Raw genomic sequence first — 18,327 nt, 5'->3', positions numbered from 1 at the left:
TCAAATGCCTTCATATGTTAAGATCATGAGGTCCCTGAAAAACTGCTTCTAGCCCCTGCTCCATCTTGCTGTTGTTTCTCCTAATTGCTTCACACAGAGACTTCTGGTACATTTAGAGCTCAACATCTTATAGGGAAGCAGTCTTCAAGAAATGAGATATTAATGTTTTTATTATTTTAAAGTATAATATTTTTAAATAATATTAAAACTAATAAAATGTTTATTAGTTTATTAAAAACATATTTTAATGTTACATATGTGGTTTCATAAATTAAATACAGTAAAAAGCAGGAGTCTCCTGCCCCACCTTCGTCAACCTCAATTCCTCCTTCCAGTCAGTAATTTTCTACTCATTTAGCTTTCTTTGTGTGTTTACATCTATATCCTAAATGACATCCTTAAATTGATATTTTTGTTTACTTTTTAATGTTAGAGTCCATCTGTTGACTCTTTCCTACAAAATAGGAGAGAATTTGACTTCTTCATTCAGGCCTGCTTGTGTGTGCTAAGTCGCTTGTGTTCAACTCTTTGTGACATTGTGGACCGTAGCCCGCCAGGATCCTCTGACCATGGGATTCTCCTGGCAAGAATACTGGAGTGGGTTGCCATGTTCTCCTCCAGGGAATCTTCCCCAGGGATTGAGCCCTCATCTCTTGCATCTCCTGCATTGGCAGGTGGGTTCTTTACCCTCATTCATTCCTGCACCTATTTTTCTCCTCTTCCTATCATCACTATATGGTTATGTCACCTTCTTTTCTTTTAATGCTTTTTGACTTTAGCATTCTGCTCTTGTTTTATCGTTGCAAAATTTTCTCTTATCTAACGATATAAATTATTGTAAGCTTGCTCTCACTGTCTCTGTCTCTCATGTTCTTCATTTGTTATATTTGCTCCTTTTGAAGGCTTCCTTGAAACATCTGTTGATTTTGGATGTCCATTGCTGCCACTAAAAAGCTGACCAGCAGCTCTGTGTAAATAGAATTTATTCAGTGATTAGCATCATTATATTGTGGCAGATGGGGACCCACAAGGACTGGAATCTGTAGGTCTTCTCTCTTGGGTTGGCTGACTTTCCCAAAGAGGAATTCTCCAGTCTCCTGTTGGGGGTGATAGAAAACCAGCTTCCCAGGATTACAGGAACCGGGTGTGGGAAGAGCGCTGTAGGAATTACTGCTCAGTATGAAGATTGTCATTCAGTCTGCTTCAAAAGCATCTCCCCACCCCATCTCCTCCACTGAGCTTGGTGCCCCAAAGCTCAGAGTTTCTCTAGAATTTCCAAGAGCAGAGCTTCTGTGCTCTATTCAGGTCAGCGATGCACAAGCTGCAGGAGCCAGGACAGGAAATCTGAGAGTCTGCTTCTTCAAGAGACTGACTGCTCTCTGCTTTTGGTCTCCTCCACACCCGAGTCTTTGTTGTTTTGTTTTGTTTTGTTTTCGGCCGCACCACTCACCTTTGTGGATCTTAGTTCCCCTGATCAGGAATTGAACCTGGGCCCAGGCAGTGAATGCACTGAGTCCTAAACACTGGACCGCCAGGGAATTCCGCACACCTGGCTTTGGACAGGTGGTGCCTTCCATACCTTGGGCTTTCCGAGGTTCTGCAATGGGCATCGGGTGGTTTCCTACCAGGCATTCTGCCTCAACTCTCTCTGCCATTAAATTTCTGGTATTTTTGTTCTGCCTAGTCAGTTACCACTTTCCCATCTGTTTCCCATTTTGCAAAATAGTGTTGACCTCACTTTCTCCTCTTACTCCTCCCCTGTTCTCTTTAACTTCTTGAATTTTCACCATTTTTTTTTTTTTTTTTTATTCTTGTGTCAGTATGGTTGGGGCTTCCCCGGTAGCTCAGAGGGTAAAGCGTCTGCCTACAATGCGGGAGACCTGGCGTTTGATCCTTCGGTTGGGAAGATCCCCTGGAGAAGGAAATGACAACCTACTCCAGTACTCTTGCCTGGAAAATCCCATGGATGGAGAAGCCTGTTAGGGTACAGTCCATGGGTTCTCAAAGAGTTGGACACAACTGAGCGACTTCACTTTCTTTTTCTTTCAGTATGGTTTCATGAAAGAATAAAGATTAACACAAGCATTCAATTTATTACATTTAACTGAAAATAATGTTTCATTTTCAGGTGTCCAATTTCAGCTGGGCATATGCCCATTTAGCTATTTATGTATATATCTGAGTGTGTGTATGTAGGAGGGCTTCCCAGGTGGCGTAGTGGGAAAGAATCTGTCTGCAATGCAGGAAATGCAAGAGACATGGGTTCGATCTCAGGGCCAGGAAGATCCCCTGGAGGAAGAAATGGTAGCCCACTCCAGTACTCTTGCCTGGAGAATCCCATGCACAGAGGAGCCTGGCAGGCTACAGTTCATGGGGCCGCAGAGAGTTGGACATGGCTGAGCAAGTAAGCAGCAGCAGTGTGTATTTAGAGACAAGAAAAATATATGTCTATATCTTACACGAGAGGAAGACTATACCTTCCAGTTTCCCTTGTAGCCTGCTGTGCCAATATTATGAAAGTGGAAGTGATGTGTGTACAGCTGAGTCTTGGCCTTAACGTGCAACTCTGTGCTTATCTACTCTGTTTTTCCCATGGGATAGAATGTGGATGTAGCAGCAGCCAACCTCATCATGCAGACAAGGATGAAACCCTAGGGGATGGTGGTCAAACAAACAGAAGCAACTTGGGTGTTTGAATGAATAGACCCAGCATCCTGGGCCATTTACCTCCAGGCTATTATGTGAGAAAGAAATTAATTTCATATTGAGGCTTCTGTAATTTGAGGTCTCTTTGCTATGGTCACGCAGCCTGTATTCTAATGCAATCCCATTGACTGGTTCACAAAGCAGATCCATGGATAAGGTGCATATCTATTGCCTGGGGTTTTTAAAAATATACAGAATTGGGCTTCCCTGGTGGCTCAGTGGTAAAGAATCTGCCTGCCAATGCAGGAGACATAGGTTCCATCCCTGGTCTGGGAGGATCCCACGTGCGATGAAGCAACTAAGCCCGTGCCCCACAACTATTGACCAGTGCTCGAGAGCCCAGGAAACACAACTACTGAAGCCTGTATGCCCTCGAGACAGTTGTCCACAACAAAAGAAACCACTGCAATGAGAACCCCGCACACCTCAACTAGAGAGAAACCCCACTCGCCACAACTAGAGAAAATCTGTGACAGCAACAAAGACCCAGCAAAGCCAAAACTAAAAATAAATAAAATTAAAAAAAAATTTTAAGGAAGCATCAGATTATTTAGATATGGGTATTTTATATTGGTATTGTTTAGTTGCTAAGTCGTGTCCGACTCTTTCATGAACCCATGGACTGTAGCCTGCCAGACTCTTCTGTCCATGGGATTTCCCAGGCAAAAATACTGGAGTAGGTTACCATTTCCTTCTCCAGGGAATCCTTCTGACCCAGGGATCAAGCCTGCATCTCCTGCATTGACAGGCAGATTCATTACCACTGAGCTATCCAGGAGCCCTAAGGGCTGAGTGAAGACTAAAAACCAATAGTACATATTATATTAGAATTATTTCATATTAAATTTATATGTACATATTTTAATATTTATATAGAAATACACACATGCAACGTAATTATAAAATTAACTATGAAGTTCAAAAGAGAATAGAAAATGAACATGTAGCATTTTAGAGAATAATCATTAGATCAAGGTACCTAATACATCACTCTCCTGTTTTAACTAGTATCTAGAGTAATTTTATCTCTGAAGTTTTATGAAGTAAATGCAAACAGACCTTTGAGAAATTAGGCAAAATCTTTGTTATGAAAAGAAGAAAGTGTCAGTTGCTCAGTTATGTCTGACTCTTTGCAACCCCATGGACTGTAGCCCACAGGCTCCTCTGCCCATGGAATTCTCCAAGAAAGAATAGTGTCTATAATTTATACAGTTCCAGACTGTTGTAGAGTTTTCTCATGTAGAGCCTGATCCAGTTCTACAGTCACTGTAGGGCAATTTGAAACAAAATATGTAAAATATATAAGGTTTCCTGACCTAGGAAATCAGCAATACAGATTTTCTGAATTAAAGCTATCTGATAAACTTCACTCTGTTCATGACAAAGAACAGGGTTGGGAAGCAAGTGTTCTTGTTATCTCAGGAAAATGAACATTGGCTTGATAGATTGAGCATGACAGCATTTTTCCAATAATCTATACTCACGGTACAGGGCCTGTTTGTCATAGCACATGGTAAGCCTTCCAAAGCTGTTTCTAACCTCCTCTCACATAGGGGACTGGGGTCCTGTTTTTGTACAACCCAGGAGCTAAGGATGATTTCCACACTTTTAAATGGTTGGAGAAAGCTCAAAAGAAGAAGAAGATTTCAGGAATATTACATGAAATTCAAATTTCATTGCTCACAAATGAAGTTGTATTGGAACACAGTCACGTCGATCCAAATACATTTTATCTGTGGCTGCTTTTTGCATTGTATGGCTTAGTTGAGTATTGTGACCAAATGACCTGCAAAGCCTAACATATTTACTGTCTCAGTCTTCAAATTTTGCTGACCCCTACTCCAGAGAGTAGAAAGTAAATACTCACTTTCCCAGAGATACTTGTAAGGGAGTGGGGGAGGGGGGATCATGTGACCTAGTTCTGACCAATGAAATAGCCAGGAAAGTTTGCAAGAGGGACTGTAGAAAGATAGTGTAGATTCTAATGAAGCAAAAGAAAGAGTTGACACCTCTCTCCTTCCTCCTGACTTAAACATGGATGTGATGTCTGGAGCTGTGATGACATTTTTGTCACTGTGATGAAACCAGCATGAGGTTGACTGCATTTTTATCAGTTATATTACTTTTTATGTTCAAAAATCTAATGCTTTCTTGGGTCTCTGGCACTGGAATTGATTTGAAGCAGTGTATAGTTTTTCTAAACCCAGTTTTAACAATTGTCAACAAGGGAAAGACTAACTTAGATGGATGCTTCCCATGAGAAACTTTTCATTTCTTTATGAATTTGATTGTGGTCACATTACCAGTTGAGGGGAGTTCAACTTTAGTCCAAGTTAAATCTATCTGCTGGTGATAGACAGGGAAGCCTGGCACACTGCAGTTCATGGCATCGCAAAGAGTTGGACAGGACTGAGCGACTGAACTGAGAAAGAGAAAGTGAAGCTCAGAAAAGATGGTCACAGTCATAGAGTAACTATTTCCATGGGATCCAGATTTTTGGCAAATATTCAGTCATTAATTTTGAGGCCACTTGGACAAAAGAGGGAATTAAGGGGAATGCATGACAAAAATCTCCCTCAAATATATGGTGACCTTCCAGAGCCTTGAGCCTGTCATTCACATTGAATTCCCAGTAGCTGGGAAATTGCAGAGTATCATAGGCTATATAGCTAAGCTATACTGAAAAGCAGAGATGTTACTTTACCAACAAAGGTCCGTCTAGTCAAGGCTATGGTTTTTCCTGTGGTCATGTATGGATGTGAGAGTTGGACTGTGAAGAAAGCTGAGTGCTGAAGAATTGATGCTTTTGAACTGTGGTATTGGAGAAGATTCTTGAGAGTCTCTTGGACTGCAAGGAGATCCAACCAGTCCCTTCTAAAGGAGATCAGCCCTGGGTGTTCTTTGGAAGGAATGATGCTAAAGCTGAAACTCCAGTACTTTGGCCACCTCATGCGAAGAGTTGACTCATTGGAAAAGACTCTGATGCTGGGAGGGATTGGGGGCAGGAGGAGAAGGGGACAACAAAGGATGAGATGGCTGGATGGCATCACCAACTCAATGGATGTGAGTTTGAGTGAACTCCGGGAGTTGGTGATGGACAGGGAGTCCTGGTGTGCTGCGATTCATGGGGTCGCAAAGAGTTGGACACGACTGAGCAACTGAAGTGAACTGAAATGAACTGAACTGAACTGATAGCTAAGCTAGAATTATTCATTTTCCAAAGACTGGTTTATTTTTTCTTCCTTTTTTAAAAATAGTTTTTATTGCAGTATAGTTGATTTACACGTTGTGTTAGTTTCAAGTGTGCAGCAAAGTGAATCAGTTATATACATATCTCCTCTTACAGATAGTTTTCCCATATAGGCCATTACAGAGTATTGAGTAAATTTCCCTGTGCTATACAGTAGGTCTTTCTTGGTTACCTATTTTATATACCATAGTGTGTATATCTCAGTCCCAATCTCCCAGTTTATCCCTCCTCCCCCATCCCCGCCCCACACCCCCAGTAACCATAGGCAAAGATTGGTTTAAAAGTTGCTCTCTGCAGCATTAAAAAACAAAAGGCCCCCCTACTGTCCCTCCAATAGGCCAAGGAAACCACTAGCTCTGCCTTCCAGCCGACCATGGCCAGCCACCTGCTTGGCTTGGGGTTGAGGGGTTCTCACTGCTAAAACCAGGGAAGTCCCAGCAAACTGTGACAAGCTGGCCACTCTTCCGTGACTCCTCTGCCTGAGATTCCCCGTTGTGCTCACCTAGATAGTCCTCAATCTTGCAAGCCCAAGTCAATTCCATCCCCTCCATGTCTCCTCCCAGATCCCCCAGCCACAACTCATCTCTCTACATGGCCAGATCTACAAAGCTCTGGGCTGGTGTTCATCTTGTGACCTCTGCTTCCCTCTCTCTCCTGTAAGATTGTTGTTGCTGTTGTTCAGTCACTAAGTCCTGTCTGACTTTTTGTGACCCCAGGGACTGCAGCACGCCAGACTTCCCTGTCCTTCACTATCTCCCAGTTAGCTAACTCATGTCCACTGAGTCAGTGATGCTACCTATCCATCTCATCCTCTGTTGCCCCATTCTCCTTTTGCCCTCAATCCTTCCCAGCATCAGAGTCTTTTCCAATGAGTTGGCTCCTTGCATCAGATGGCCAAAGTATTGGAGTTTCAGCTTCAGCATCAGTCCTTCTAATGAATATTCAGGGTTGATTTCCTTTAGGATTTGCTTTGATCCTGATTTGAGACTGGTTTAATCTCCTCCCTATAAGATACTTTCTTCTTATAGCCCTCAAGAGGGCAAAACATATGTCCTGGGCTTTAGTTCTTTATACTGAGTCAGTGGTTGATCAACATTGTCAAATTGGGAAGGTGTTCAGAACTGGGCCCCGAGCATCTTCCTCTATGCTGTACCCAGACTTCTTGCATTTGCTGGCAAAACCACACCTTGCAGCCAGGGCCTTGGCCCCTCCACGAAAATCTCAGAATTGCCAGGAGACGCAGGAAATTCCAATTGAATCTAGTAACCACAAACAAAGCTGAAAGTAATTCTTCAGCAGATTCTTGCCAAATAATTCTGGCAGAGAATAACCCTGATGGAACTCAGTAAATTAGCAGAAAACACATTACATTCCCCAGATAGAGGATCAGACTGAAGTCACTGTGTCCCTCTGTTTCTAGAGCCCAGGGCAAAGAGAAATCACAGCCAGGATGGAAGAGAAATTTCTCCTTTGAAATAATGGCCCTGGGGCAGTTTCTAAGCCTATCAAGATGTGGAAAGGAAAATAATATCTGCAACAAAGTCGGGCCAAAAGAATGTGGTAACAGTTTCAGAGTATTTCAAAAGTTCAGTACCAATAGCTCCTTATGAAAACAGGTTTCTCGGGTCACAAATGACCACTCGGGTAAATGACCACTGCTCTGCATAAGCTCTGTCATCTAAACATCTAAACTCAGCAGTTGTAGTCAAATTACCCTGGCGGTTTGTATCATCAAACTCTTAACAATAACTGTGTGAATACATAGTTCTAATGCTCACATTGCCTAGGCAGATTTAAACAGCATTTTATTATTCTGTGTTCACTTGACTATTTGATCTTTGGGCTAGTTGCTAATATCATCTGTCTACTTGGCATAGTACTGAGGGAAAAAATGGGTTTTTAGGGTCTCCTCTAACTTCCAGCTAAGATTTTCAACTGTATAGATACCTAAGTAAGAGACAGTGGATTCATAACAGTAATCAGCTAAATAGCAAAGATCCTTATCCTGGTGGTCTGGTAGAGCTAATGAAACGTGAACCGCTAACAAAGGAGTCAGTCCTGACATCACCAGGAAAGGGTAAAGAGGAAGATAAACCTTCTTTTGGTGGGGCGTCATTTCTGAAATAACATTGTTCCTGTCACCTGTTACTGAAAGTCTCCAGGACAAGGACATGCCATGAAATGGAATGTGAACAGTCCTTTAACGTGAAATGTATCATCATGAGACATCCTCCTCCTCCATGCAGTCCTCCTTGCTTTCATATTGACTCTTCCTTATTTTCATGGTCCTTGACCTGACCTCTGACAAAAAGGCAATTTCTTGGTTGCTCCTTGCTAGTTAACTTACCCTTCTCTTTCTCTTCTTTTTCTTTTCCCTGGATTATGGACAGAGTAGAAGCCATAAGCCATAAAGCTGAAAAAAATCTGAATGACAGAGGAAGATAGAAAAGGGGAGGCATGTGGATGGATGTTTGATCAAGGCCTTTCCCTGGCCGGATGGTCACTCCTCCCTCTGGAGCTGCAATGCTATTCAGCTGCAGGTCTGCTCTTGTCCTGAAACAACAGAGTGTGTTGCTTCCTTCAGGAACATTGGAGTGTCACTATGCCATATCTCCTGTGTTTATGCATAATAATAACTTCACTAAGTTCCATCAATTGTATATTATTTGAAGTCAACTCCATTTTAAATAGTATAGATAGTTCCCAAATGAATCACGTTTGCTCTTATTCGAGTGATTTAAAATTTCCTTTATCTGAGTATTATTTCAACAGGAGTAATGAAAAAATATATACATATATGCATAAATGTCTGTATCTATATCTATCTATATAAGCCCTTCTGCAAGTTTCACTAAATGTAATATGACTTACATTCCATAGGTATGGATACAATATTATTTTAAAGTTAAGTGAATTTGAAATTACAAATTATGTGATCCTATTCTTAGAGAATTGGTCCATCTAAGATCAGATCATTCCTTTATTTCAGCATGACATGTAAAATTCGATGTCAAACTTAAGATCAAGTCTCCTTCCCATTTTGAATTTTTAAAGATGGTGAGCTGGAAAAGGCAAAGAAGGAGAAGTCAAACAGGAGACACTTCTTAAATTTGGAACACACAGCAAAATTTTTAAAGTTACTTAGGAAAACACATATACATATGATAGATATACACATGTGATAAATACACATGTGATACACATATACACATGTGATAAAGTGAATTTTAAAATACAGTTTGGAAGGGGGAAGAAATAAACTAGGAGTTTGGGATTATCATATATACACTACTACATGTAAAATAGATAACCAACAAGAACCTCCTACATAGCACAGGGAACTATACTCAAAATTTTTTAATAATGTATGAAGAAAAAGAATCTGAAAAAGAATATATATATATGTTCATACATATGTAATATATGTGTGTGTGGCACATATAACTGAATCACTTTGTTGTGTTTACAACACTGTAAATCCACTATACTTCAATTTAAAAAATAATAAAATAAAATGCAATTTGAAGAAAGTGACCTTTCCCTGGCTTAATGCTCTATGTAGTTTCCCAGCCCCCAAATCAAGACTTTTAATTAAACAAGTATTCTTCATATAACATTTTAAACTTTGACAACAAATACTAGTCCATTGATAAGCCTTTCTTAGTCCTTTTGATGGTCAACACAACATTTTCCACCTCACAATGGGTCTTCAGGGTTGTTCTCAGAGCTGAGAATGGCTCCATGCCCACTAGGTTAGGGGAGTGGCTTGGACATACAGATGGCTTTAGAATAGAATCACAGCCAGGCAGACCAATAAGGAAACTTCACCATCAAATCCCACCTTTTCATTTGTAGGTAAAGAACACAAGGTCACTTACAGAGTCACACAGTCAGCTAGAGACAGAGACAGCACACACCCCAGGGCTCTTGAGCCCTACACCCAAAGAATGGGCTCTGGCCAGGGGACCTGGTGTCATGTCCAAGCTCCACCACCCACCATCAGGGTTGCCTGAGCAAAGCCCTTAGCTGCTCTGAGCCCCAGTTTCCTATGGGGTAAAAATAGTACCAATCCATACGGCTATTTCAAGAGCTAAATGCCATAAGGCACATAAAGTACTTAGCCCTGAATCTGGTCCATTGGAGGTGATCAATAAATATTCATTGTTATCTTTATATGATAATATTAATTAGTCTTCAGCTACAGTATTAATAAAATATTTGGAAAAATTAAAGTCAAAGCAGTGTTGTACACTATAATAAAACAGCATGTCCTTTAGCCAATAAAATACTTCGAGTACTGGAAACACCTGTTTTGATAGGGAACACCAGAAACATCACAGGCCTTATCAATTTTGTCATCCAAAGTGCTGGCATCAAAGGGGGGCCATTTTATTTCTGACACATTAGTAAAAGGACTTTTTGAGCTTCTTCCTTTATTTTGGCAAATGTCTGATGACTTGAGTTTGCAAAACGTCTTTATTGAGACAATTCACACACCATGGAGTCCACCTATTTGATGTGTAGAGTTTAGGGGTTTTCGGAATATTCAGAGTTGTGCAACCATCAGTACTATCCAATTTTAGAACATTTTCATCACCCAAAGAAGAAACCCAGCACCCACTAGCCGTGATTCACTTGACTGGGAATCTATCAACTGCTTGACTAGTTTTTGAATACTGCTGGATCTGAGAAATTTCACACTTATTCCTACCACGCAAGCGAGACCACAGCCGTTTCCTGACTTGCTTCCTCCTCGCTCACTGTCCTCTGCTCTTGCCGCATCCTGCACACCTGTGCTTTTCGGTTAGCCCTGCCCCGGCTTTCTGTTTGTCTTTTGTCTTTTTGCTTTTTCTTTGGCTCCCATGAGCTGCACGGGCATCTTAGTTCCCCAAGAAAGTGTTAGTCACTCAGTTGTGTCCAATTCTTTGCCACCTCCTGGACTGTAGCCCACCAGGCTCCTCTGTCCATGGAATTCTCTAGGCAAGAATACTAGAGTGGGTTGCCATGCCCTTCTTCAGGGGATCTTCCCCACCCAGGGATTGAACCCAGGCTCCGGCATTGCAGGCAGATTCTTTACCATCTGAGCCACCAGGGAAGCCCTCCAGAGATCAAATCCATGGCCCCTGCAGTAGAAGTGCAGAGTCTTAACCACTGGACCACCAGGGAAGTTCCTGTTTTGTTTTTTATCCCAAGTGAATTTGAAGGACTGACTCTTCAGTAGGAAAATTTGCAATGCTCACTGTTGTGTTACAATTACCCTGCTTATATTCAATCTCAAGTTCAAGTTAATTTAGCCTTGTCAAGGTGTGAACAAAGGAAAACCACTCCATCCAGGTAAAACATCACACTCGCACAACTACAACTTGGGCATGAAACACATTTATTGGTCAAAACTTTACAAACAACTTTTTAAAAAGCATACAGCCACACGTCCAACATAGAAAATATAAAAATTTATCATCTCCTATAGGATTTAACATGTAATAAATTGTTACTCCCTAGTATTGAATGATAGAGAGGAGGCAGTCTCAGAGACATTTCTCTGGTTTTTACTTAGAGACTTAAATTATTTCTTAAGAAACACCATGAGTAAAAGTCACTGCAATGCTGGAGAAATTTTGGTAGCACTCTGTGTTTTGTAAATACCAGGAAAGTGAGACAATTGTTTGAACTCACCACATGTCTTGGGGGAACATAGGCAAATGAGGAAAGTACAGGAAAAGTCAGTAGGTAAATCTGAATCTCCCACTAAATGTCATCATGAAGACAGAAAAATGGCCAGCGAGGGACCACAGAGATAGAGCCAGAAGAAACCTTGGAGACCATTCACTCCTAACTCTATTTACATAGGAACTCAATGATCGCAAGTCACTTAGTCCATTAGTGGAAGGCCAGAGACTAAAGGGGGATTTGAACATGGAAGCCTGGAGAGTAGAAAAGAGTAGGATAGTTATTTTCTCTGGTTGTATCCATATGACTGCAGCTCAGTAAATGAGGGCTTGAAATCCAGCCAGAAAGACCTGAAGCTCCAAATTGGTCTGCAAATGGAACAAGGGAGAATCATGCAAACCCTTGGGAATACAAGGAAAGTCAGATTTATCTTTATTCTCAATAGAGCCTAAGATAATTCTTAACCAGAATTTAAGAGCTATCAAAAAACAACAAAAAAGCAGCTGGATGAGGCCAGAGCCAGAATGGACACAGGGCTTGGAGCTGACCAGGGGGGACAGAAGCCCTGTTTGCACCTCTGAGTAATGAGCTTGCTTTGGCCGCATTAATAATCACAACGCGGCTGAGAGGGAAGATCTTTGCAGGGTCTGTCACTCACCCTGGGCCCAAGACACCTTGCCCCATCCTGCAGCTCTGATACAGGAGGCTCCAGGGCCCAAGCTCACTGTTGGAAACTTGGACTTTGCCCAGACGCATCACCAAAATAGCTCTTGCAAAAGGGAAAAATCAACAATGCGGTGTACCGGCCTCAAGAAAGAAAAATGTTCTCCATCCCAATAAGACTGAGCTTGCTGCCGAGTTGTTAATCCCTTGCCTTAAGTGTATTTTTAATCCTACTCTACTTTTTTGGACACTTTTGCTTTATAGGAGGATTCTTGGGTTTACCAATCAACAGCCACGGGATGGTGGTACCTCCTATTCAACCTAGAACATGGAGTCAGTTCCAGTCTGTACTCAGCCTCACTGGGGTTCAACTGCTCCATCTGCAGCAGAAGAAACTGACAGACTCTGCAGTCCCTTCTGGCTCTAATACTTGGCTCCCATGGCACCATCCATCAGACTTCCAGGTCAGCGCCTCAATCATTCATGCAGAAACAGCAGTAGTCTGCTCTCTTGGGGCCAGGATCAAAACATACACAACACAGAGATTCCACCACCTAGGAAATCCTCACCCAAGAAAACCTATCTGTGGATTGAGATAACCTTCTTTTTCTCATATAATACATTAAGGCACTCAGCTGAAGACATTTGGGAAAGATTAATTAAAATAACAAAAATACAAGTCATGAGAGAAATCCCTTTGTTTTAAATATAAAGAATTGCTTCTGCGTTTGCCATCCCAGAGAAACAGGAGCAACTACTTGGTTATATTGACATTTGCCTTGTTTTCCTCCTTTAAAAAGATATACAAAGCCTACTAGAAGGAACTCTCCTTAGCCGCACAAATAGACATTTTATCATTTAATTAAAAAAACAAATAAACATGAGAACTAGAAACCTTGGGCTATTGGGGAAAAAACTGACAGATCCCATGAACACTGTCTCTTGTTTCAGAGGAAAGGAAGACAGATAATCTGCCCCACACATGTTTTCTGATTTATCACAAGTTTGGCAATCTGCACCAGTGAGGTAGTTCAGGAGAGATGCAAAGTTACAGAAGTAAGGACACTGAATCTAGACTCCACCTCCTGCGTGTCCCATGACAGAAATGGAACTTCTACTGGAAGTAGGGCTTTTACTCTTAACCCTACACACACAGTAAAGGGTCACTTGTCATCAGTGATTTATAGAGACTTTGTTTTCACAGTCATGGTGAAGGGTTTGTGTAAATCATGGAGCATCCCTCGCCCTGGTTCCCCTTGAGACAGAGCAAAACAGGCTGGCTTTCATAAGCACCAAAGCTGCAGCCTTCAATGAGTGTAACAGACCTGGCTGGTTACAGGTCTGAAATTATAGACAATTTCAATACTTCTAGCTGCAGGACAAAGGAAATGACTCAGCCTGTACGGGGTGTGCAAAGGAAATGGGAGAAAGAAATGTCCAGATCAAACAGCATAAATGCACATTTTCTTAAGGTAACAGGCCCTTCCGGTGTCCTGGGGTTATTTTTTGTTGTTGTTTTGCTATGTAAATTTTATGGGCAATTACACATTAGATCAGCACCTCTAAAACTGAAGAGATCTCCATCAAGTCATACTAATGAATACAAAATATTGCTCACATTGTGTTGTAGCAAAAATTCCTATCAAAATATTCCCTTCCCATCTGCAGGACTATATGGGACTTAAAACTATGCTTTGAGTTTAAGAAAGGACTTCTGGCCTGGCTGAATTAAGACCTCGGAGACCCTAAGAAAGGAAGAAATAAACTCCCTAATACACACCTAAAAATAAGATTTTATGTGTGCCAAAATTAAAGAGACCGATGTCTAGATTTTTTAAATAGCAAAATTCTAGATAAATTAATCAGAGCAGAACTCTTCCCATTTTTCAGGGCTTCTGTTTACTACAGATGGGCTTTAACTGCTCACTAGACAATCCAGTGGAGGCTGGTGGTCAGCCTGGTCCCTCATTACTGTGAGATTAAAATTCATAACATGGTGAAATTGCAAAAGCCTGTGTCATGAGATTTTCATAAACTTTTCCAAAAGAATGAAGTTCATGGGTTTTATACTTAAAAGCCTTTGGTTATTATGGTTATTTGGGCTCACAACTTTGCTCACAAAAACTCACCCCTGACCAGCTAAAGCATTGTTGTTTAGTCGATAAGTCGTATCCAGCTCTTTGCAACCCCATAGACTGTAGCCTGCCAGGTCTTCTGTCCATGAGATTTTCCAGGCAAGAATATTGGAAAGGGTTGCCATTTCCTTCTCCAGGGGATCTTCCCAACCCAGGGATCGAACCTGTGTCTCCCGCTTGGCAGGCAGATTCTTCACCGCTGAGCCACCTGGGAGGTAGCTAGAGGGTAGTTGTGTGGTTTCATGTAAATGGTTCTCCTTTTACATTTGTTTGGTATTGAGTAATACAAAAAAGAATTTATAGTCAAATTATCTGCATCTATTAAAACAGGATGAGTCCGGGGAATTCCCTGGCAGTCCAGTGGTTGAGACTCTATGCTTCTTCCACTGCTGAGGCCTGGGTTTGATCCCTGGTCAGGGGACTAAGATTCCACAAACCACGAAGTGCAAGCCAAAGAAAAAGAGAGGATAAATAGTGTCCTATTCCCGGCTTTGACAAAGAAACCAATCTAATTTTAAGACCATGGGTCAGTGGACTCCTGGACAGCCCAACCATATGAAGCCAAAGGGATGCCGGCCTAAAAGTCTTCTATAGAACAATTGAGAAGGTTCCCTTTTCCCTGTATGAAATGGTCTTCTACTCAGGCCATTACCCAGAATGATTGTGTTTTGCTGTTGCTAAACCCAATCTAGGCTCTTGCCCAGGACCTGCTGTTTTAAAAATTATGGGTTTTAACACATATTAACAATAAGTTAGAACAACTCAATAAAGTTGCCCCTAAATACTGAGAGAGAAGGAGGTATAGAAAGACATGTAGCAGCAGAGATCATTTGAAAACTAGATAGTCTTCTTACTTAATAAGTAATTATTTAATACTTTTCGACTAATTCTCAGAATCTGCCTTCTGATTTGCTTCTTACAAACCAGCCCACAGTATTGTCAATTACCGGCATAGGACAATCAGACATAAATTATCTCCTTCTGAAAGTGGGTCTTTTCTTAGAATAGGTTTCATCTTCTGGTATAACTTTAACAATTCTTCACATTATGGCAAAGTTTGTGTGTTCACCTAGAAATACATCCATTAAACAAGCATTTATTTCATGTGTACTAAGTGTCATAAGTTGACTCAGGCCCACAGGAGACATCTGTGAACAAAAAGGACAAGGTTCCCACTCTTGGACCTGATATTTTGGTTTAGGGAGAATTACCCAACCCGAGCCAACTGTGAACTGGTCACATCTCACCAGAAAAGACACTTTCTTTCAGAGCTTGTCTTACTTGAAGAGGCCATTAGCGGAGAAAATTAAAACCCCTGTATTACCATGAAAACCTCTTGGAATTTCAATATCTTGTATGTGCGTGTGTTAGTCATTCATCTGTATCTGACTCTTTGCCACCCCATGGAGTGTAGCCCACAAGGCTCCTCTGTTGATGGGATTCTCCAGGCAAGAATACTGGAGTGGGTTGCCATTCCCTTTTCCAGGGGATCTGCCTGACCCAGGGATCAAACCTAGGTTTCCAGCATTGCAGGCAGATTCTTTACCATCTGAGACATTAGGGAAGCCCTTCAAAGTCTTAAAACCCATCAAAAGTATGTTTTCCAAAAGACCTTCTTATCTGTAGCAAATGAACATATTTCTAAGCAAATGACAATGATGAATATTTCTGAGCATGATGAGAAAAGAGAAGAAATGCTCTCATCCACATGGGTTTCCATATGGTGATTCATCTTATTTCTAAAACGGCATAAGAATTCTGCAGTTATATAAAAACGCGTTGGTTGATATGACCTAAAGGATCAAATGATCTAAGTCTTAAAAGTAACATTATTCACTAACAAATGGTCTGTTCAAGCAGGAAAAAATAAAATGATCTCCTCCAGCTCTATACGGGAAATTATTTCACACACTTGTCTCATAAATGTCCCAGCTGTGCTGAACAACTGTCACACTCAGTGAAAACACCACATTAAATTATTGATATTCAGTAAAAGGGTCTAATTATCTTTTAAAGCTGTCATTGTTTTTAAGCACATGAATAATTCTAAACATTTTCTTAACTTGTAAAACAATTTTTACCTTCCTACTTAAAGACACTTAAAAGGCTTATCATCACCTCCAACCTTACCCTATAGTCACCCACTGGAGTTTTAGTTACCACAGATAAATATCAACACCTGTCACCATACATAATATTTTACAGTTGCAAATTTGATTCCATTGTCAAAGAAAAAAATTTATTTAGAATATCTTTCTTTCAGTGGGATGTCCTCTCGCTCTCTTGCATGTCTTCTAAGACGACAGTTATCTAAAAATGAGAGTTTCATTTTCTGGAATACCATACTTCCCTTTGTGTTCTTCAAATAATTTTCTCAGCTCCTCCATGTAGGTCTGATGCAACTCCTCAATCTGCTCTGAGGTTGGGTTCAGGGTCTGACGAACAGGGATTGGGCGGCCAACTGCAAAAACAAAGAATGCATCGTTAAGTAAGAAACCAAAACCACTCCACCACGGACTACCACCTCTAATGGACAGCTCTAGAAAGATCTTCCAATCAGAAGCTGTCAGGCCTGCCAGCTCCCATCCCTTCTTCATTTCACTGGCTGCCTGCGGTGGTCACACCGTCTCTTCTGGTGACAAATAAAGAGCCTTCCTTCTCCGCACATGCTGGATTGTCAGGGCACTGGTGGTTTTGACTTGGAGTCAAGTGAACTACTGTGCTGCTGCTGTGGGGTACAAGCACACGGCTGTGTGTGCACGTCACCAGCTCGCTCCCTCCCGTACAGCTGACAGCCAGGCCACAGTGCTCTATTATCACTGCCCGGGGAAGTCTTGACTCATGAGCCATCAACCCTCTAATCTGGCTCTTTGTCATCCTAAAAAATGAATATGCATCTTCACTGCCGAGAATCTGGACTAGAAAACACACCTAATCACAAGGGTTCCACTGTGTGTAACAGCAGAAAACAAAACCAACCAAAAAATTTCATAGAGAAAATTATTAAATAAATCACAGACCATTCATTCAATGGAATTCTAGGCAGCAATTTTTTTTGAAAGCTGAAATAATATTTTTGAAACTATGTATGGTGACAGATATTAAATAGACTTACTGTGGTGATCCTTTTACAATATACACAAATATCAAACTAACACTTGAAACTAATCTGTTATATGTAATTATATATCTCAATGTAAAAAAATGAAATATATATGTGTGTTCACACACATATGCAAAAGTCTAAAATGCAGTAGGAAGGGGAAAGTTGCAAAATAATACAGCATCATCCTATTTATTGAAAATGTTCTATATCTAGGTGCATTATAAGCATTTAGTCTACTACGAAAGTCAGCCAAGAGACACTGCTATTACATGGAGGGAAGAAGGGAGAGCTGGGGGACTTATATTTTATCTGTATTTTGTCAATTTTCTACAATGAGAAGGTACTAGTATTACCTGTATAATTAAAAAACCGACTAATTTTTTTAAACCTAGCATTTATATAATAAATAACTTTTACCTCACTTGTCTCAGATTAAAGACTAGATACACGTGGCTCTGCCACCTGCTCTTCAGTCCTCTCTGCTGTGCATTGCGCCCTCTGCTGGCCTGATGCTGCTACTAATGCCAAGAGCTTCAAATGTACAGGATGCTGCTGCTGCTGCTGCTGCTAAGTCGCTTCAGTCATGTCCGATTCTGTGCGACCCCATAGATGGCAGCCCACCAGGCTCCCCCGTCCCTGGGATTCTCCAGGCAAGAACACTGGAGTGGGTTGCCATTTCCTTCTCGAATGCGTGAAAGTGAAAGGGAAGTCACTCAGTCGTGTCCGACCCTCAGCGACTCCATGGACTGCCTCCCACCAGGCTCCTCCGTCCGTGGGATTTTCCAGGCAAGAGTACT

General features: G+C 41.3%; 1 protein-coding gene across 1 annotated transcript in view; it reads right to left on the bottom strand.

The window, feature by feature from the left end:
- Positions 1–11,319: 11,319 nt before the first annotated feature.
- Positions 11,320–18,327, bottom strand: part of MOGAT1 (monoacylglycerol O-acyltransferase 1) — a 35,815-nt gene continuing 28,807 nt past the window's right edge. Inside the window, exon 6 of the mRNA XM_006079643.4 lies at positions 11,320–16,885. Coding sequence (XP_006079705.2) covers positions 16,731–16,885 — 155 coding nt within the window. The 3' untranslated portion in view covers positions 11,320–16,730. The remainder of the gene's footprint in view (positions 16,886–18,327) is intronic.

Source organism: Bubalus bubalis, chromosome 2 (genome assembly GCF_019923935.1).
Source record: "Bubalus bubalis isolate 160015118507 breed Murrah chromosome 2, NDDB_SH_1, whole genome shotgun sequence".
Lineage (NCBI taxonomy): Eukaryota > Metazoa > Chordata > Mammalia > Artiodactyla > Bovidae > Bubalus > Bubalus bubalis.
The sequence above is the reverse complement of the archived record's forward strand: the minus strand, read 5'-3'. Positions and strand labels throughout refer to the sequence as shown.